The sequence below is a fragment of the Saccoglossus kowalevskii genome, chromosome 21 (assembly GCF_978046115.1).
Source record: "Saccoglossus kowalevskii chromosome 21, keSacKowa6.1, whole genome shotgun sequence".
Classification (NCBI taxonomy): domain Eukaryota; kingdom Metazoa; phylum Hemichordata; class Enteropneusta; family Harrimaniidae; genus Saccoglossus; species Saccoglossus kowalevskii.
In genome coordinates, this window is record NC_140661.1 from 11,232,841 (window position 1) to 11,256,052 (window position 23,212).

General features: G+C 35.8%; 1 protein-coding gene across 1 annotated transcript; it reads right to left on the reverse strand.

Annotated features, from left to right (window-relative positions):
• Positions 1-3,037: 3,037 nt before the first annotated feature.
• On the reverse strand, positions 3,038-22,671 carry LOC102802120 (uncharacterized). Its single transcript, XM_085495022.1, has 19 exons — positions 22,553-22,671; positions 20,268-20,362; positions 19,301-19,396; positions 18,329-18,448; positions 18,042-18,177; positions 17,582-17,702; positions 17,039-17,277; positions 16,516-16,556; positions 16,348-16,417; positions 9,230-9,412; positions 8,709-8,824; positions 8,120-8,280; positions 7,886-7,994; positions 7,616-7,762; positions 6,985-7,138; positions 6,024-6,274; positions 5,372-5,482; positions 4,546-4,692; positions 3,038-4,298 (listed from the first exon to the last, which is right to left on the reverse strand). Exons 1-19 carry the CDS (start codon positions 22,669-22,671, stop codon positions 4,162-4,164), a joined length of 2,553 nt encoding a protein of 850 aa, XP_085351148.1. The 3' UTR covers positions 3,038-4,161.
• Positions 22,672-23,212: the final 541 nt, after the last annotated feature.

The window sequence follows — 23,212 nt, forward strand, 5'->3', positions numbered from 1 at the left end:
TGCGCACAATTTACAAGAAGAAACAATTATATAAATAAAATCATATAATTATAATTATGGTTAATTTTTTTATATTTTTACCGTAAGGATGGCGTGGAAATGATTGCACGCTACCATGTCCTGCTGGAAAGTATGGAATATTCTGCAATACAACCTGTAATTGTGAAAATGGGGAATCTTGTGACCACATATCTGGACAGTGTCTTTGCGCGGTCGAAGTATGTCGAATCTTAGTACATTCCCTAAGTAATTAAGGCAAAACAGAAATTGAGTATCTTCATGAATTAATATCAACTCTGAATTATTATATTTCAGGCATGTTGGATATAGACATGCATGTACAAATAATAATGAAATACATCACTCTAGTGTTCTAATATCTATTATATACCCCAATTCTAAATATATATGTTATACCTCTGACCTTTTATGTGGTTATAGACACTAGAATCATAGGCAACCCAGCAATGAACTTAAAATGTAGAAGTATCATATAACGATAAAAATACTTAGACATCATAATAGTAAACAATAAACACAGCCATAATCGTACTATTACTATGTTTGACGCGTTGGTTCTAACATTTGAACATTTAAATATGTTCCACCAAATGTACGTGTGAGAATATGTTTATGTTATTACACTGACTACATATATTAACTTGTTGTATATTTGGAAAGCTAGAACTATGTTTTTTTGTGAGCTAAACTACGGATATCTTATTAACTGTGTCCTACGTAGTGTGGAGATGGAACCATGGTTTTCATATTTAGCCATATATGTATCTTAACTATATTGTATATATTATAGAGTTGGAAGTATGGCTTAACTTGTGAACTCGACTGTGACTGCAATTTACATAACTCTGCTGGATGCAATGCAGTTGATGGTACATGTATATGCCATTCAGGCTACCAAGGTAAATCCACTAATTTGCATTGACGTGGTAAACATGACTATATAATATGTGTGCATATTTTTATCCTCTAAGTGAATCACCATTTTAATCTAAATGTTCTTACTAAAAACATCGAGCCGCATAATATGTGTATTTATTGCCTGTACAGTGTTTGTAATACCATGCAATTATATATATATATATATATATATATATATATATATATATATATATATATATATATATATATATATATATATATATATATATATATATATATATATGTAACTGGGGCGTTGACTGTGAGACACCATGCGACTGTGAACAAGATGCACCATGTGATCCTATTGACGGAACATGTGAATGCCCATCTGGCTACACAGGTGCCAGGTGTGAAAATAGTAAGTCTGGTTATTGTTTAGCGTGGTCTGCAACAGATACAGTCAAATTGCCCTGATATATAATTTCACAGCTAGTACATACTTAAAAGAAATGAGTTCACACAATTATTCGTTTGTGTCTACAGCGTTATTGAAATATGCATGTGATTCCTCTCCTTTTTTCAGCATGTTCTTATTTTTATGGAGTGGATTGTGGAATGGAGTGTCATTGTGAAAATAGGGCGACTATGGCACGGTGTAAAGATATGAAGTGGTGGATTGTCTTTGTGTTAGTTAATATGTGTATACTACAATGTACCACAATATCTTGTATTTGTGATTTGCAATAATATATCTATCGAAGACGAATAGTATATGATACATATACATATATTTTAATCCCAAAGATCCATCCAAATTAGAAATTTATCTAAATTTTCTTTTTTTGTCTGTAAAAGACGAAGTGAAAGTTTTTCGTACCATTGTACATTGTGTTTAGTTATTTGAGATAATCTACCTGACTGTATATAATGAAATATCTTACAGTGCATTGCTAAATAAATTATTATTAGTCAATATATTTCACTCGGTGTGTTATTTTCGTGTCTACATGTGTAATCTTATTCTATCCGGTTATTGTTGTTTTTGGTTTTTATATTATGTTCTCTCTGTGATATAAATTGTATAGATAGTTTACCCTGTTCGAGTAAGTGAGTGTATCACCGATATATCAACCACTTATCGGATTTCACGTTTAATACATCGATGCTTCGAATAATCCAATAGTTTGGCTGAATATCAAATGGTCAATTCTTGCAATTATTAGACATTTTTTTTCAGATTCGTCTGAAATGCAATCACAAACTAGACCAAAACGACACGATCTTTTGGATATATACAGGCCAAATAAATTTGTAATGTTTCCATCAAGGATATTCTAAAATAATTATTTTTTTCCGATATGTTTTAAAATTTATTACAAACACATTTTAATATATCTCTGTCACGTATTCAACCATACCCCAGACCATTCGTCCCGGTGTTATCGCTATCGCCACACGATATTGTGTGGCGATAGCGATAACACCGGGACGAATGGTCTGGGGTAATTCAACCATAGCTAACACACACAATTATTTTCCTGTCTAAAATCTGTTTTGTATTGTACAATATTGACGTTTTTTGCTATAAACATTCTCAATATATATTATAATCGTTTCCAAGCCCTTTGTTCATTAGTCTTTGTTCTTAATTCACTAGATGATGTCTGTTTTTGTCAGAACTAGGCTGTTCTCACATGCCTAAGTGAGCATAACATTATCCTCACCATGTGAAAAATTGTATATTTGTAAAGCAGCAACAACATTTCAGATCGACAAGCTGTGTGGTTGGGTACATGTTTACTATGATATGTACATATGTGTAATTTCTACGGGCATTGACCTATTCATTGGCTATAAACATACACTGTGACAAACACAACCCGCAACGGGGTTGCAGTCAAAAGTATTGTTTCGATGAACTACAGATGCTAGAAAATTCCGTGACTTTTACTGAACTAACATACATCCCTTAGTTTCAGCATCTGGTCATCGGCAAGAGATCTTGAAAACACCTAATTAAAAGTTATTCAAAAGACACACCCACGTGCTAGGGATTTCCTCTTTTTATCTAACAGTCATATAGTATGGTTGTGAACTAAGTTTAGTTTAGTTCAGTGCTGGTGACATTTAACAAAATTAACAAGAATATATACAATCTTCATGAAACACAGGTATTTAATTATTAGTTGTGTAAATAAAAACAAATTACATGTATACCCCACATGATAACAAACACTTACTAATTTATAAGATAAAAAATGTTATTTTCTTATTATTTACTGCCTTAATAAACAATATATAACATTATAGTCGTACCACAACTATACAACCATCAATTGAATGCGAGTAAAACACCGAATTTTACAAATATTATCAAGCGTAAAATGAATAAAATGTCGAAAGCCCTCGGGTAGATATAATACAACTATAACATTTATGTCTGTGTATATTTGTCAATTCATTATTGTTCACCTGTATCTGAACTTTAGCGGCAAAGTCAAAATGTACAAATACAAATGTTTGAAATGCGAATCTAGTTTTGTCTAGGATATTTATATCGTTGCCTATTATTCTGTTTACTAATGTTTCACAGTATATTACGTAACAGAAACGTCAACGTCTTTGCCAGATTATAGGGGGGATGTTTAATAAATTCGCAAAACTATGCGATTTTTTTATTATCTCGCAATGCGCGTGACCTATTCAGTTCGCGTGAGATATTTCTGGAATATCATTTACATGTGTTAGGCGTACATTGATATTTATTTAAATTTGAAAACACTTTCCACCAATCAATTGTATTACATAGATACATTTACAAGACTACATACTACATTTTTTCTGTAAACCATATTTGATATATTAAAAGTGAACCATACTAGCTTCATAAGAAGAAACATTTAAAGGGCGGTGGTCATCGTGCCGTTTCCTGTTCGACATGAGACTCATAGCGACTTATACAGCGCGTGTAAAATACATTGTTTGTTTACATGAAATTCGAACACGCGTTGCGCGACGACCACCGCGCTTTAACACACCAAAATCATTGGGTGAACTTCTCACGTTAGTGGTCGACGCGTGCACACTTCTAATATGGCAAATATGGCGACTAATTACATTGCATCATCATCATCGTCATCATCATCATCATCATCATCACAACAAACCCATAATGCACTCTGTCCCATCGCTTTTCCGGCGATTAAATCTAATTTATAAATCACAAAATAATGAACTACTATCTAAGCAAGACACTTTGGTAAAAGATTGTTGCATTATTCACACATTTGTTTGGTTGTTGCTTACTGAAAGCTGTGCATCTGCAATAGTGCAGTAGTGGTTGCTGACTTCACTGATTAGCCGTGGATTTCGCTGAAGGTTATCATATTCACTGGGATCGGATAGATTGTGATAATCTGCAAATAATTATAAAAAGTATGACGATTTGTTTCAAAAATCAGGGGTGGGTTTTACTAAATATCAATAAAAAAAAAATAAATACATTATTCATTTGCATTCCTAGTTGTGCTTTCACTATTCAATGAAAGATTATCATTGGTCGATTCACCAAATGAAATATTCATCGGTGTTTTCACTATGAAATTGTCGTAAGGTACTTTTAGAAGTGGCCTGAAATGTGATAAAGTCAACATGCAGACTAACCGTGGGTCAATGCCTCATCAGTTGGCGTTGCTGATGGTACATTTGTATAAGGGCGTGCTGTCGCCTCTACGTAAGTAGATTCTTCTTTAGGCTTTAAATCTTTCATAAGAGTGTAGTGGCTGCAGTCGGCACTAGTACTAGGAAACACTGTAATAATCACGTGATATAGGCTTAGTTAATAATTACATGCAATATTTATCCACACATTTCGAATACATCATTGCAGGTAAGCCAACAGGCTCATTCTGAATGAAAACCTAATGCGCGTTTCTATGTGAACCACCGTGTGCGCACACTCCAACTGTACATGTAACGTGCACAGAATGGGAGAAATTAGCTGTAATTTTTGTTTACAATAGGCCTTAGTCGTAAATGGCCGCCGAGATCTCGTTGGAAGTGAGAGAACCACGAGACTTGTTTTCATCCATCAAAGATTGTTTCATTTTCGCCTGTACTAACATTCACTGTAATGTTTACCGGCATGGTCACATCGAGCTAGAACCATGAACACGGTGACGAGGGACAAAATAATATCCAGTATCCAAAATTCTAAGCCCAACATGAAATGATAGATTAAAAACTACGAAGAAGCACAAAACTTGGCATGAATGTCCAAAATGCTTAGTAAAGTCGTCGTGCAAAAGACGCGTATCACAAGAGTTCCTGATTTGTGTCATAATAACCTCAATACAGAACTTTGATCAAACGTCTAGAAAGGTTATGTGCACTGTGTATTTAGGTAAAACAATGGCTAGTTATGGTAATCTAAAAAGTTCAATAAATGAATGAATCAAAATGAATTGAATTTTCTGTTTTCTGTACTTACTGTCTGTGTTTATTTGCTTGACCTTTTTCTTGGAATCACACAGGAGGTTTATATTCTTACCAGCGGCATGAGGCACTGGCTCCAAATAAGGATTATCATTCCCATATACTTCTGTAAACCACATGAAAACGTGAATGACATGTTATCAGTATCGTTATGTTTAAACAGGTAACATAAATAATGAGTAAGCACACCCTTCTCCACGTGTTGCAAAAAATTAAAGGGCGGTGGTCGTCGCATCCTGTTCGATGTGGGACTCATAGCGACGTGTATAACGCGTGTAAAATACATTGTTTGGTTACATGAAATTCGAACACGGGCTGCGCGACGCGACGGGCTGTGTTCTTGCTAGAAAAATACAACCTTGTCACCGTCTGAGATGGAATAATATGCAGATACACGAGCACACAATAATTTTAATGAGTAAATGTATATATGTATGTAAAGTAGGATTAATATTATATTCAAACGATACAAAGTGATATAAAATTAGTGCACAACTAATGAATAACAATGGAAATCATTATGAAAAAGATATATGGTCCGAAGGGCACACACTCATCAAAAAGAGAGATCGCATCACGCTTCACCTTTGGCAGGTCATTAATTGTTTCTATGTGACGGACATGATAAAATATGACCGCTAACTCACTCGGTTTAAATGTTGACAAGACATCCTCGTCTATTGTTTCATAGGCTCCTGTAGTCGCAGTATTTTGAGAATTAACACGTAGACTTGTAGTCGGTACGTACATTGGATTATCATGCACACTAATCTGTGAACTGTGTTCTACTGCGTTCGGTGCAGAAACACTCGACCCAGGGTCAAGTGGAGTTTCGTATCTATGATCTACGTATCTCAGATTGTCTTCGTTGTTTCTGACCCATAACACACCTGGTCCACTGTTCAATAAATACAATATTATTATCATTATCATCAACATTATGATTAAATATAATATATACATTACAGAGTGATCAAAGGACCAGAACCAATACAAATAAACTTATTGTGACTTAAAAATCTGCCTTTCTCATTCAATATTGTCGATACAAACAAACATGGACAATGAAACCATGTTCAGAACATTGTGAAACCGGGGCTTCAGTTACAAAATTCAAATGTGCATCACACATGTTTGATATCAATCATTAAAATACATCGCGGAAAAAAAGAATATAAGCACTTTGGTCAAGTTTTTACAAGGGAAACACGTGTACATTTCTAAGAGGTATTACCTCAACTTGACACCAGACTAAACAGGGTTAATAAGGAAGAAGTACTAAAACTATTAAATATCGTAAAAATGACAGGCAGAGTACCCAGGGCACATTGAGAGAAGTTCCCACAATGAACGTTTACAGTAATGTTGGTATTATTAAAAGCTTACGTCCTAGGCAATAATACGATCTTTGAACCAGACTACGTAATGATGCCATGGCAACTGATTGTAAAAATACAACACCAGAACAGAATAGCGAACAGAATGATTGATGTAAAAAAAAAAACAAGTCATGCATCACCGGTACCGAAGTATGTACGTATTATAGTAAGCGTGGCGAATATGCATATGTTTGATTGATTAATTTGTATTAAAGGGAAACTGACTTACTTCACAATTGGTTTGGGGTTACGTCGGCATCGCCACAGAACAATTAATAGTATTACGAGCAACAAGGAGAAGACAAGGACCCCTACCACGGCTCCAATCCCTGCCGCACTCAAGTCACTGGTTTTGTTTGATTTGGGGCGATTTGATACAGCAGCTACAACACACCAAAATAACAACATTATATTTCACCTTTAAAATATTGATTTTAAAAACTGAAACGAGAGGTTTCTATTGGCTAATAAAATGACACTGGAACATTTTCAATTCGCGTCATGGTCCACTACGCTTGTTAATTGACTGGGTTGATTCAACTGTCATTGGAATTTGTAAATATTTGTAGAAATTATGGAACCAAGTACATTAGATCAGCTGAAATGCTCTGTGGGCGTGGCGGAAGCTACCCGGACGTGATAAATGCAAAGATAATGACAGCATGCACAAAAGCCGTGTTATATATCATATCATATCTACATATGATATGATGGTTGCATATTTAGATAGACTTTCAATTCTTTTAACTGCTACTGTATATATTAACTATAACACTATATTGACGTAAAATGATTATACTTGATGAATCACTACAGGAGGTTACAGGAAAGAAAAAAATAGAACTCAAAACCAAACTTACTGTTTTCACATCTGTCACCAGAGTATCCAGGTGGGCACTCACAAGTCCCATCCACTGGATCGCATGCCGACCCCTGCCCACAGTCACATGTTGTTTTACAGAAACTACCCCATGTACCACTAGAACACATACTATCACATTTAACACCTACAACGTAATATTTACAAATATTAATCTAAATCCAATAGTCGTATAAAGATTTCAAATACAATGGACATATATATCCATAACAACAGGAATGGGACAAATTACATTACATTGTTGATTTACCTTGGTAGCCTGAATGACATACACATGTACCATCAACTGCATTGCATCCAGCAGAGTTATCTTCGTTGCAATCACAATCTTTCTCACAGTTGAAACCATACTTCCAACTCTACAATAAACACAACACTGTTACGATTCTGGCTCTACGATAATTACAATACAGCACAGATACAAGTAGAAGCTACGTTTTCTCCATGGTGTACTTCTTCATATTTATTACATTACGTCACGTACCTGACATATATCGGCACATCGATCACCAATCCATCCATCATTACAAATACAATGTCCAGAGATAGGATCACAAGACGCCCCATTTTCACAATCACAAGTATTATTGCAGAACATACCATAAGTCCCAGGGAGACATGGTAGCGTACAGTCACCGCGCCAACCTAACAGTAGATGGAATATTAGATAAATATTTTAGTGAAATGATATTAACCACATGGGTGGTATTCTGTACAAACTGTACACGAAACTTGCTGGCACATCTTCAAACGACAGTGAAATTGTGTATGGCGTATGAATATGCATGCCCTGAACCGAGAAACATTTTCAGAATAAGTACGGCTCATTCAATGTACTACACTGATATTCCAATATATCGCTAATCGTAGATGGAAATTACTGTATTAGGAGCAAGTGTACTGTTTAGGTTAGGCAAAGTTTAGCAGCATAACAACTTAAACTACAAACTTAAACAACTTAAACATAACAACTTAAACTACACTGACAAACTACATGAAATATAGCAACACCGGACAACGCCCCCACCGATATGTTGTCAAGTAATTCTCGCACAGCCCATCTTTGTTCTTACCTTCATCACAGATGCACATTCCACTTACTGGATCACATACGCCATCATTTTCACAAACAGTGCACGTGCCTTCACAGTTAAGACCAAATGTAGGAGGTGGACAAGACGCATCACAGCTAAATAGACATATTTTTGTAATTGACTTATTATCATTGGAAATACCATATTGGATTACCACTATGTCCTTATCACGTGTACGTGATGATAGCTGTATATTATATATACTATGATACTGTTATGACAATTTATATAGACTTTAAAAGATACTGTCTCGTGTATGTACGTGTGAGTCATAGACGAGGATCTATACACAATAATGTCAGTACATCTATCACCAAAAATACTACTATTAGTGATAACATAGCACATGAATAACTATGACACAATGATGGACCAGATTTCCATATCTGGTGGGTACTTCATACTATGACCAGTACAAAACAAATTTACAACCACCAAAAGAAAGGAAAATAAAAATTGAAGTATCATCGAGAATTTGTTTTTAATAGAGTCATGCTTACAATGTGCCATTAAAGCCTGGTGGACAGGTACATACGCCAGTCACGTGATCACAGTGTGCACCATTCTGACACTGGCATATACTCATACATCCTTCTCCATACCAAAGATGTGGACATTCCTCTTCACAATTACTGCCATCATAACCAGGTTTACAGTAACACTGACCATTACCGGGATGACAACTGATGGAACAAGCGATAAAACACATGGTAAAAGGAAATGTTAAAAGCCGTCAGACGGAAATGACCGTTGAGATCTCGTTGAAAGCGAGAGAGCCGCGAGACTTGTTTCTGCTACTCAAATTGTGTTACATTCTATCCAGTCTTCGTGTCTACTGTCCCACCGCTCTGTGTAACCACGTTTTTGAAAGCATGGAAACTATTTGAGGGGAAAAAAATCTCTACCGCCCTCAACGAGTTTTAAGTCTTCGCCGGACGCAATGTATCATCGAACAGGTAATAATAATAATAATAATAATAATAATAATAATAATAATAATAATGTTTATTTGCCATAGATTACATAAAAAATAACAATACAGCAATAAATAATAACTAATAAATATTGATAAATAATAATAATATTAATCTATGGCTGGGAAACAGAAATTAGCTCATGCAGAGCTAGTCTAGTCTATTTCCCATCAACATATATTTGTAAATAGCTATTTATTAAAAAGGGCAATCAAGTAGACAGAAAAAACTTATTTACAATGGTTTGCTTACACACCGATACATGTTTGTATGCCTCTATATATACATATTGGAATATAACTATTGATGATTACAGTGGATTAAATAGTCTTTCACTTCTTTTTTAAAATTTGCTCGAATACGAATCAATTGGATATCCAGGGGTAAGCTGTTCCAAATTTTAGTTCCCTGGTAATCGACTGAAAACTGACCCAAATTTGTCTTTTTCATTGGTAGAAGAAAGTTTGAATTATCCCTTGACCTAGTGTGATAATGGTGAGTATGGAAATTGAAATAGTAATTAAGGTCACGTGGCAATCTGTGAAATTGTAGGTCATGTATAAATGTACATAGCTGATACTTAAATTGGTCATATATATTGAGAATACGTAGTGACTGAAAAAGAGGTTTACTATGTGCACAGTAGTCTTTAAATAGCATGATACGAACAAGCTTTTTTTGTTGTTTATATATAGGGTCCAGAAATGTGCGATACGTACTACCCCATACTTCTAAACCATAGAGGATATGAGGAAGAATTAGAGAATTATACAGAAGGATAAGAACGTATTTGGGAAGTGTATGTCTGAGCTTAGCAATTAAGCCAATTAAAGGAGTTATCTTTGCTAAAACTCTATTAATATGCGGCTTCCATGTGAGATGTTTATCTATCACCACACCAAGATAAGTAGTAGTATCGACTTCCTGGAGAACTGCATTGTTTAAATGTATGTTTTGTTTGTTTACCAGCTGTTTCTTAGAGGTGGAAAACAGCGTGTAATTAGTTTTGTTGGTATTAATTGTAAGTTTATTAGTGTTGCACCATGTGTTCACCATATCTAAATGTAAATCAACTTCAGCGCTGGGTATATTGTTACTGGAAAATGAATGAAAAAGATTTGAGTCATCAGCAAATAATTTAATTTGGAAGTAAGTTGATGATGCAGGAATATCGTTTATATAAATTAGAAAAAGTAACGGTCCAAGGATGGAACCTTGTGGCACACCATAATTAATTGGGAGAGTGGAGGAGGTATGGCCATCAGCTTGAACAAACTGTTTTCGATTCAATAGATAGTTTTCAAGCCTAAAGGTTTTCCACGAATACCATAGGAACTTAATTTGGAAAGAAGAATGTTGTGATTTATCGTGTCGAAGGCCTTAGTAAAATCCAGGAATACCCCCATCACGATATTACCATCATCAATTTTATTAATTAATTCATAGAAAAGATCTATTAACGCAAGCTTGGTACTGTATTTTCTGCGAAATCCATATTGGTGCTTATTGATAATATTAAATTTGTTAAGAAAGGAAGATAATTGTTTGTGCAGAGTTTTTTCAATAATTTTACTGATAACGGGTAAGATTGAGATGGGTCTGTAATTACCAGGCAAATAGGGTGAACCTTTTTTAAAAATAGGAGTAATTTTGGCTATTTTTAGTTGGTCGGGGAACACACCAGACATAAAGGATTGATTTATAATGTGACAAAGAGGTATTTTAATGAAAGGGGCTGCATCTCTTAGAAGACGGGAATAATTATAGTCATGGCCACAAGATTTACGCGGGTCTAATAATTTTAGATCAGATTCTATTTCATGGATGGTAACTGGTTGGAGAAAGAAGGAATTCAAATTGGTAGTTGTAAAGTAGTCCAAGGGATCGGCAGATGTGTTAATATTCATAGCAAGTTCCTCCCCAATGTTAGCAAAAAATATATTAAAATAGTTAGTTATTTTTATTGGGTCATGAATATTCATGGTTTGAGAAAGCGGGTTGTCTATGGTAAGTAGTTTAGGCAGTCTACCACCATTCCCAGTGGCCCTTCCTGTTAAATCATTTATCGTTTTCCAGAGTTTAGTCGGGTTGTTTTTATTTAGATTAATTAAATTGGAGTAATATTTTTTTTTAGATTTTCTAAGAATAGTTGTTAAAATATTTCTGTAGGTTTTGTAAGCAGACAGGCGATTTTGATTGTAATTACTCTTAATCACTTTTTCGTATAGTTTATTTTTATGTCTGATTGACTTTGTAATGCCCCTCGTTATCCATGGCTTCTTGGGTAGTTTTGATCTTTTTTTCATCTTGACTAAGGGGGCCACTTTGTCACAAATAGTGCTAAAAATAGACGAAAAAGTATTATACGCATTATTTACATCCAAGCTGTTTAGGACATCAGACCAGTTGACACTGTTTAATTTCAGATGAAAATTTTCAATATTATACCGGGAAAAGTCTCGAGTATAATATACACTCTGCTTTTGGTACATTTTGTCAAGATTTTCAATGAATGCAAAAATGGGAAAATGGTCTGTTATATCTGTCAGAATAGTGCCACAGTGCACAAAATAATCATAGAAGTTTGAATATATGTGGTCAATTATTGTTGATGAGCTATTTGTTGAACGTGTGGGTTTATTGATTAGTTGTTTGTAATTGATACTGGCCATAGAATTGATGTAATTCTGATTTACTGTAGCTGATTGATTATTATAATCAATATTAAAATCACCAATTAAGATACACTTTGATTTAGTAACATTTATATTCATAAGGTGGTTTTCTAGGCCAGTACTGAAGTCAACCACATTTGTTCCTGGTTTCCTATATATAATGCCTATGTTAAAATAACCAGAGTTCAAGTGTAATTCTAGCCACAAGGTTTCAGAGTGGGGAATAATGTTAGAGTTCAATACACGGTAATCAACCGAATTGTGGATATATGCTGCCACCCCTCCCCCAAGTGCACCAGTACGACATTTCTTGATAAGAGTATAATTTTGGATATTAAAATAAGATGAATCATTGATTTGCCAGGTTTCAGATAAAGCGATGACATGGAATTTTGGGGATAATGTATTTTCGCATAATAATTTTAGTTGGTCAATATTTTTGTTTAATGATCGAATATTCATGTGTAAAATGGACAAAGCACCTGGTGGGGAGTTTGGAAATTGTGTATTGAAGTCTTGTACAGAGTAACTATTACATTGAAATTTATGTAATGAAGATGAGTCTAAGACTGTCATAAAAATAGAAATTAATTCACATTGCTATTTCACTACCACAATTTAGATGTATTAAACAATGCGGGGTATATCATGTTCACCCGAGATAAGCATACCTCTTGAATTAACATTCTTCTTAATATAAATCTTTCCATTATTTGTCCATAAAAATCTATACCCAGCTCTCTTTCTTGCAATATTTACCTTAAACCGCGGGTCTGGGTGTATAAAAGGAAAGATGGCCGCCACTTTTCAGTATGCAAATGACACTCAAGCGTGAAACAACTCTTCGGGGTGCTCCGCAAAATCACTCTTTTCGGCAATCTTAACGCCTGTGGTGCTTTATTTTCATGTCGTACACAAACATGAATATGTCCGCGATACAACTGCGATGTTAATTTACGAGTTCGGTGCGATGTCAGTGTGAATTCCGCGTAAAAGCGACGGAAAAGCATGATTCAAACAGTCGTTTTGACTGCTCAAACTGGCTGTCAGTCATGGGTTTATGTAAATGTAAGGTGTTAGTCCCGAGTTGTTTGTTCAATCTCTAGGTATGTTTATGTAATTACGGAGTTGATCATGTAAGTGATATCGTGGAGCTAATAAGAAATGATATGCTGTGAGCTGTTTGTCCGTCCGTCCGTCCGTTCATCTCAGGGGACATCGTCGGCGCTCCACGAAGCGGTCCGACCCGCGCGAGTGCGAATCGCACGAGCTGGGGTATGCGCGAGAGGGGAGAGACTTTGCGTAAACATACCAAAAATTTATGTAGTGTGTGTGCGCAAAGAAAGACATTCGCGGTTACAGGGCTGGGAAAATAAAAAAAATGGTTTTCACTCCGATATCGATGAAAAGAGTCGAGGGAGTTCCAAATACGTCCCCGACAATATGTCGAGTATGCTTCTCAAATTTCTCTTCGTTCTCGAAATAAATAAATTGAAAGGTCTCACAAAAAATTATAATGTTCCCTGAAACATGTCCCCGCAGTGAAATATTTAGCCCTTTTTGCCACGTACTAGTATGAGCCGCGCATATATTTATGTATGTTTGGCGTCGGACCCGTGCCGCACAGCCGTATACGTATAATGAAGTTTTTTGTTTTTTGTTTTTTTTGACGTTGCATAACGTCATTATTGCCTAGCCGACAAGACACATTGTGGCAAACGTTGTACGACAACTACATTGTGTAGGTCATTCAAATAAACTACAGTTATTTCATGATGCAAGGAATTGGCAATACGGTAGTTCTCTTTTTGGAATATTGGTTGGCCCTGAAAAGGGCCGTTTGGTTCGTTTGTATCAATGAAAGACACATATTTTTTCAGTACCAGAGATGACTCATATAAGGCACGCCTGGGAGATTGGGATACAGTCCGCGTATCTGTCTTATAACACACTCCGGCATCACTTCTCTTTGTGTGACCACAACGTCATCAGCCATCATAAGTTGTGACTTGCGCTGGATGTATCTTTCGTCAGTCCACGCATTTCGTTGTCCGAGCATCGTCCAATACTTTTTGAAATAAACGACGCCTAATAGCAGCGTTGTTGTCACACGGACCCTGGCCATTTCCCAACCAATCTTGCCTGTTTGTTGTCACACAAGGTTGACTAAGACACAACCCACACTCGTTTTGCCCGACGACTCTCTCAACAACCAGATCAGGCTCCAATCCACTATCATCTAAATCTAGTTCTTCCTCCGCCTGGTTCTCGTAAACTAAATCCCAATCAGAGTGGGAGAATAGAGCGCGTATCGCGGCCTCTTGTGCTTCCGAGACACGTATCGTTATTTTGTGCATGTTGGCTGTTACACGGTAAAGGTGCAATCAAATGTCCAGCCAAACACGTACACTTGACTTCAAGTATGCGAAGTTCTGCTATGCTTCCGGAAACAAGTGCAAATAAACAATAGTTTCCCTTTTTGGACAATACGATTTCATGACAGTGGACGTTAGAAGTGTGAGACAACATCACAACTTTGCCTATTTAGATTTTTAATAATAACTGGCTTGTTGCAACTACGTACTCATTACATTTATAAATAAACCCACGGCAACATAGCGCAGTACGTAGTATGAATACATCGCGCTCGTAATGTACGGGTTGTGAATGAATAAATACATTGTATAAAAAGGTCGCACTTGTAACATATTAGTACAATTAGTAGCAAGAAAGCAAAGGCATGAGTTCAATTCGGAGAGAACCTTACAATGCCGTAACGCCATTTACAGAAATTGTGCTTCACAGTCGACCACGAGCGAAACAAACACAGAAAACGGCTTTCAAAAGAGTGAACGTCGAACAACGGGATTCAGCAAGTCCTTTCAAATCAGATTATAGCGTAATGCACGATGTTAGCTTACGGAATTAACGCCTTCAGTTGAAATGTAAGCAACTGGGCGGACCATGCAAATTACATTTCCCATGATACACTGGTGCAATTCCTGGGATTGCGGAGCCGCGCTTTAAACAGAAGTTGACGTGTTGCTAATACTAAATTTTCATTAATAAAGATTCTCCCGGTGCTGTTAAATCCAAAATTCCTCGCTGTAATGTCTTTCAAGTTCTTTCTATTTTCGTAAATGGAATTTCTAGAACTTCGTGTGGTAAACTTAACGATAATTGGTCGTGGTTTGGTGTGTTCATTTTCACTGTTGTTTTCTTTTGTAGGAAGACGATGAGCAATGTCGATATCACTTGCCTGTATCCCTGGATTGACTTTCTTACATACTGACAATACGATTGCTGTTGTATCTTCATTTTCACTCACAGGCACGCCACTAATTTCCAGGTTAATTCTCCGTTGATACTGATTAAGATCTGTAACTTCTCTTTCCAGCGCTGTCACTCGTTGACTCAAGTCTTTGTTTACTTGTTTGAGTTCTTTGTTACATTGAAACACCTGGTCCAGACGAGCGGACAGAGCTTCATATTTCTCATTAAAAAAATCAAATGAGCTGACTAAGTCCGCTTGCTTTTTTTTTCACCTCCATTAAGTCATTTCCGATTTTCAGTAGTTGTGCACTGATGGGTTGCAGCATGGCATGTAGTTGGTCAGCCGGTGACATACCAATGGACATGGACGTCGCCATCTTGTCTTTTTCACTTTCACTTTCGGTTGATGTTGATGTTGACCTTTTTGCATTACAACTTGCGCATAGCATCAGGTCGCCTTGGCACAACTTTACACCCTTTCTGGCATTACAATCGTGGCATTTCATGATGAGGTAGATAGATCTATACGCTTGAACGAGTAAAAACTTAAAATATAGCTCGGAGCATCTGCAATTGCATGTGTTCTACCGGAAAGCGCCCTCAGCCTCAGGTATAACTCTTATAACGCACATAGAAAGCAGGGAATAAATAAACAAGTTATTATTCTCTTGCACCTTTACCTAAACCTAACCTTACCTTAAACTGTTACTTTGAACACAAGGACATTTGTGTGTGCAGTTTTCTCCAAATTTCCATACTTCACACGCTGAAAAACAACAACAATGATTATTTTTTGTTTTTGTGTACAAACGATTGACTAGAAACAAATTTGAAAGCAACAATCGTTTTCAATAAATAACTTACCACTTTCGTTACAATAAACTCCTTGGAATCCAAGCGTACACCTAGAACAAATATTACAGACATTACAGTTTTTGACAGTTTTTTCGTAGGGGGTGGGGGTATTTTTGTTTTGATAATGTTTGGAGGTTTAGCGGAGTAAAGTTTACCATTACTCTACTGGAAAAAAACAGTTTGTGAAAGAAAACTTTGTAAAACAAGTAGAAGGTAAGAATAAGTTGTGATGTTCCACAAGAATATATCCTCAGTCAGTTCCCTTTTTGTTATATATAAATGATATCTGTAATTCATTTTCAGCTTTTTGAGGATATGATGATAATATCTTTATATGATTTTTTTAATTGTAATATCATATATATGTCTGATAATAACCATTCTGCAGGAGGAGACTAATATAACACAATGTACATGTCAAATAAATAGTTAAACTGAATGTTGATTTTCAAGTTGCATATGAGAAAAATAAAAAAATAACAATTCGTTGCATATTAATAGTATTCCTCCGAAACATATCTTAAATACTCACGTGCAAAAGCCATCTTCTATAGCACAGTCCGCACCATTTTGACACAGGCAATTTTCTAGACAACCATCACCATAATAACCATGATCACATTCTCCCTCGCAGTTCTCGCCATGGTAACCAGCTAAACAATGGCAATCCCCATTCTCGTTATCACATATACCATCGTTCCTACAGTCGCAAATCTCAAGACAATCCTGGCCGTAATAACCGTCATCACAAGGCACTGAACAAACATCCCCCTAGTCAATAAACAGTGAACCGCAATATATTTATATAATTTTATACTGATGCGTGTCGGTTCTTTTTATCGGATATGTGTGTTATCTAACTTCTATTTTTAGTACGGTTTGGCGCATGTGCCGTCGTTTTTTGTGTGCCAAAGTTTGTAAAACGATTGAATCAGTTGTCTTGTGTGCCGTAACTGTATAATAAGCTCATATAATATTGGGGTTTATAATATACTTTACAATAATCCGATTATATTTTGGGTAGGTCATCTGAGTGGCAATAATACATGTACATTTATTGTGAAATGTAACTTACCAACCACCCTGGTGTGCAGTCACAGGCTCCATTAGTTGGATTACAATCTCCTCCATGTTGACAGTCACATATATAAGAACAGTTATCACCATGCATTCCAATAGGACAAGGAATGTCACAACTGAAACACACATAAGAAATGTATTCTGACTTGATGTGACTCTTATTTTAAAAATCGACAACGAGAAATTAACATACTTTGATATAACTACAGGCACGCGTTCGCAGATCTGTGTGCGGCTCTTTCGTAAAAGAAATGTTAACCGTGTTCATTTTTCATAAACAAACAAGTTTAGAAACTGGACGTAAATACAAAATATGCGGAGACCAAGAATAAATGACACTCCCAGCCACATACATTACAATAATCACAATGTCATGGATTGATTTGTAATAGTTGCAATACAATTTAAACTTAACAGACCAATGACAGGCTGTATTTTTCTGTTATAGTACTTACAGAGGTGGTTGCCAGCCAGCAGTACATGTACAGGAACCATCTACATAATCACATTCGGCACCATTTTGACATTGACATAGCAATGCACAACCAGGACCATAATATCCATATGGACAAGGCTCATCACAAAAATCACCTAATAAAGTATGAACATTTAGTATTAACTCAATGCATAGAAATAGCACTGCAACATCCAATCTATATACATACACATTCACACGAGTATAACTCACATGTGGACATCACCATACTCCTCATAGCTTACATACATGTATTAGTATCCTTACCTCTCCATCCTGGATTACAGCTGCACTCACATGTGCTGGGATTACACGTATCAGCATTAGTACCACACACTGATAAACAAGATATACCACAGTTATCTCCACACATGTTGTTACTGCATGCTGTGAGAAATAGAAAGACAAAAATTACTAATGAACATTTTTGTAATTGGTGTGACTTTTTTCGATATTTTTGGTTGATTTTCTGATTCCTTTTTATATTTCATTTCTTGATATATTTCTAGATTATAAGAGGTTGTATGCTTCGTCATAATAAATGTTCCTAAAATGTTCCGTGTTTCATTAGATGCAGGGGCGACCGTACCATGTCCCTCTTTTTTCACTAAGCACAACATCGCTATTCTTTCCACACTTGTGATGGTACAGAAAACTGCGTTCGATGTGGCTTATTTCCAAACCCATATTCGACCGCACACATGTTATATATATGTTTTTTGAAAGTTAGCATAGTTTAAGTATAATTATAACATGAATATCTATACACGGGTTTTTAGCATTTCGTGAGGGAATTCATAAATTAGCATGCCCAGTGATTCCACAGATTGTTCAATGACTATCCATACAATTTGAGAATTGAACACGTAGCGTTTTAACTTATATTGGACCTTCGCTTGTGGCGCAGCTTTGAGCTATGATTAATACCGTTTTTTGCTGGGCGGCATCTATCTAATTGGGGTAACGTCGGGTTCCCGTTTGATCGTGCATGCCCTGTTATGCAAATATGACTGATATTTAATGAATGGTAAATTTAGAATGTTCTGTTTACATTTTATTGCCTGCAAAGAAAAAAACAAACAAATAATTCTCTTGGTTGTATTTATATAATTAACATTTTATTAGTTTTGAATTAAGATAATCTGGATAAATTACTAAACATATAATTATAGCATTGCATTAATGGAACATCACAAATGATGTCTGTGCTTCACAACACAAATATGCACAATAACTTACTACTTGAGCAGTCATTGCCATGGTAACCTGCATCACATTTACACACATCGGGACGAACACAGGTAGCATGTCGATTGTCACATTCATTACATAGCGCTGTAAGTGAATAGAAAATGGGGTTTAATGTACATCATATTCTTTTATCCGCAGCACACCTCGAATAGAAGTGCATACTTCTGTATAAAGTAAATATTTTAAGTGTACTTAATTATTTTATACAGTACAATTTAAACGCCGAACTAACCAACCAATTATTTATTGGTATGTAAATTAGTCTAAATCTAAATATCTGGCCTAATTACGTTCTTAAATGTGAATTGATCTCCAGAACTGCTTCCCCATTGCTTTAGAACCATAATAACATATCATACGTAATCTTCATTTGTCAGCATTTAAAACGATAATAGTATGTCTGTTTTAGCGGGTACATGATGTATATATTTATATTCATACCCGTATATATTTAAATTGACAATTTTTCAACTACGGATTTATGCTATGCGTTGCTCTGTGTTATTCTTACTTATGCACCACTCTACTGATTGCGGGGCCAAGCACTAGTTTACAGTATGCAAATATAAGCATTAACGGTCCAGTGACGAAAGCATTATTCGATTGCAGTATGGCAACTATTGCAAAACAGAGTATATATATATAATAAGGAAAATACGTACGAATACATACGTCCCCATTTTGTTCGTAGCCAGGACAACAGACCTTATCTCTCACATATGTAGTTTGATATACTGTACGCCACTCAGTTCGGTACAAGCGTCTGTAAATCAATTTATTTAGCTTTTCACAATATCATGTGTAACCTTACATACTCGATGAGTCGACTTTGCATATACGAATAAATTATCTTTAATTTATTTGATGTATCAAGTCAAATTTGATAATATATAGAGTGAGATTAAATATGTTTCAGAGGGCGCTATGGATGGTATGTTGGATTCTTACCGTGTACGGGTGCACCTAAAGAATTTGAGTGGATTCCAGCATGTTGTGTAATAAATCTGATCATATGGATATACATAGCTTTCTTCATAGGATTCTTGTAAGCTGAAAAAACATTGTTTTTTTTATTAATCCAGTTGACATTGAAATGGCATTTCTAATAACAGTTTTATTTCCCCAGAAAACCCATCGGAAATCCAATAGCTCAGTTGATAGAGGGTATACCAATGGCTGATGTTGTGGCTTCGAACCCAACTACAAGTGTGACCGGTTTACAATTTGCATAAGAACAAAAGGTTTAAACCAACGGTCAAAACAATGGGTCACATGGCTGAAAGTAGTATACTAGTAAATAGTCAGTCGATTAGCAAATGTACGCATCTGAATTGTTCAAACTGGGTGATCTTATATAAGAAAGCTGGGTAATGAACTCACAACTCAATATTCGTATCAACACTCAACAAGTTTAGGCTTTATATACACATACGCTGACACTTTGACCTCTGACCTTAAATTAACAAGGGTGTGATCTTCACTCTTGAACTTTTACCCTGACATGTGCCGTGTTCTGTGACTTACATGAGAGAAATGTGTTCCAATTTCGAAGTGCCTAGTTACTTGTAGCACGATAGTGGACATATATATTTCAATAATGTGACCTTGACCTGTTGACCCGAAAATGCACCCAGGCGCTGTAAATTACATGTCGACAAAGTCTGACAGTCATGGCTATTTTATTTTATACATAAACTCATATTGTGAACTTGACATTTGACCTCAAAACGTTTTGCGAATATGAGTACTGGTTATTTTCTTTATTATATAGGGTTTGCGCTGTTATAATTGTTTTATTTATTAGACCCTGTTGAGCTTAATTGGGTGTGCCCTCTTAAAAAGCTGACGCAGGTTGTGGCCGCTCTTTTCAACACGCCACTGAGCAAGTCACTCCTGAATAATTCCGAGGTCGTGGAGCAAGCAACAGTAAAAATGTCTAGTCTAGTAGTGGCTAACTTCATGGATAAGCTTTTGAATATTTTATTAGGTATTTGTTTTCCAATTCAGAATAAATCACTGAGTACTATAAATAAGCAATATAGCAGAAAATATGTAACTTTTAGTACTGCTGTCTGGTGCTGTATGTTTGTAAATACATTTGGATAGTGATTTACCACGAACTGAAAATATTGTGTCTTGTAGCACCCAAATGAGAGTTTGCACTAATTATTTTGATAGATGAGTATTAGTTGTTTTATTTTAATTGTCACTGAACGAATACTATAATAAGTGGGCCAATTTGAAAGTAGCATTTGCATTTTACATTAATTCATAACTCACTTTGTTTCTCAATATGCCGTATAGTATATTGTATTTAAAATGCGTGTGGTTCGTCTGTAATATATAACTTGTTCACATAATCAACTATTTTTGCAAATGATCGCCTATATTTCATTGAGAGCGAGACGCGCACGTGCACCCTCAATAGATCATTATCCAGATTTTCAGGAGCTCACGATACAATAAGTCGAACGTTACCTACACACTAGATGTTATATCAAATTGATACTATTAGTTGTTTTTATTAACAACATTAACCAACTACAGCGACGACAGAATGGTGGATAATTATGACATCCAAACAAAACCACGTATCACGTCCCTTCTTATGAAGATAATATTACGTGATACACATTTTAAGAAAGACACACAGCTATGCTGGTGTGTTATGTTAGCGTTAGTGTGCATCATAAAATACAGTCAATTAATAAATTATAGGTGTTTGTGTGGGCATTTGTACAATTGATAGGATAGACTGATGTACATGTCTGAGATCAACTGGCTAATGTCACGTATATTGTTACAATGGCGGATCTAGGGGGTTCTTGCGGTCCGGACTCCTCCCCCCGTTGAAAAATTTCTTCAATTTTTGTTTGTATAATATAACAAAATCATTAACTTAGTCTGGCGATTTTAAAGTTTGGACCCCCCCTCCAATGAAAAAATTCTGTCCCGCCCCTGTGTTATAACTTATGTAACATATTGTATTTAGAATAGAAAACATTTGAAACTTTGCATTGGGAAATATTTGCACTTGCAATTTGTAAATGAAAAGAAAGTCACAACAATGACATGAAATCCAGAACATTCGCATGTTAATACAAAAGTTAATACTATTTTTTAAACATTGTTTAAACTGTCACTTATTTAAAATAAGTGCTGTTCGTCTGTGCCAGAGGAGGAGCTAAATCCCTTAAGTTTTGAAACATAAAACACACATTGTATTAAACACACACTCACCTGGTTGTTACGTAACATATATGATCACCAGAATCGTCCTTTAATGACAATTCTCCGAATACACCAACACATGACATCACAGACACCACAGTCACATATACAATATTTGACAACTTCATCTTGAAAGTTTTGCAGCTTACAATTGTGATGTGTATGATGAATCTAAAAAAAATAGATAAACAGAAGATAAAGGATTTCTTTTTCCTGAACTTGAGCTCATTACCTAGGCAAATGATCATGATCATAAAGATATGTAATGATCGTCATGTTGGAATATCGAATACTATGGTTCTGACCATGGTCGATCCTGCGTGGATATCATAACATTTCTCTCTCGCTGATTTAGCTTTTATTCTAATGCCACTTGTTGCTGCCGTTGTATTTGTGGAATGTTTATCAGTTGTTTGCTGTGTTGTACTTGTGACGCTCCTCATATATCAACGAGATTTCGAGATTTGTGCCTAAGTTGTACCAAAGCTACCTTCTCGTTATGGGTTTTATGGGGAGACTGACGTAGCAAAACAATCGCGTACGTCAACTTGAAGTTAGTCATTCAGCACCTGTGTGTAATCGGTGCAGGAGTGTTAAATCACAGTAAGAACGGGCTCGGCATTATTTGTCCCCAGTCAAGCAGAAACATGAAATTTATATTCTTAAAAC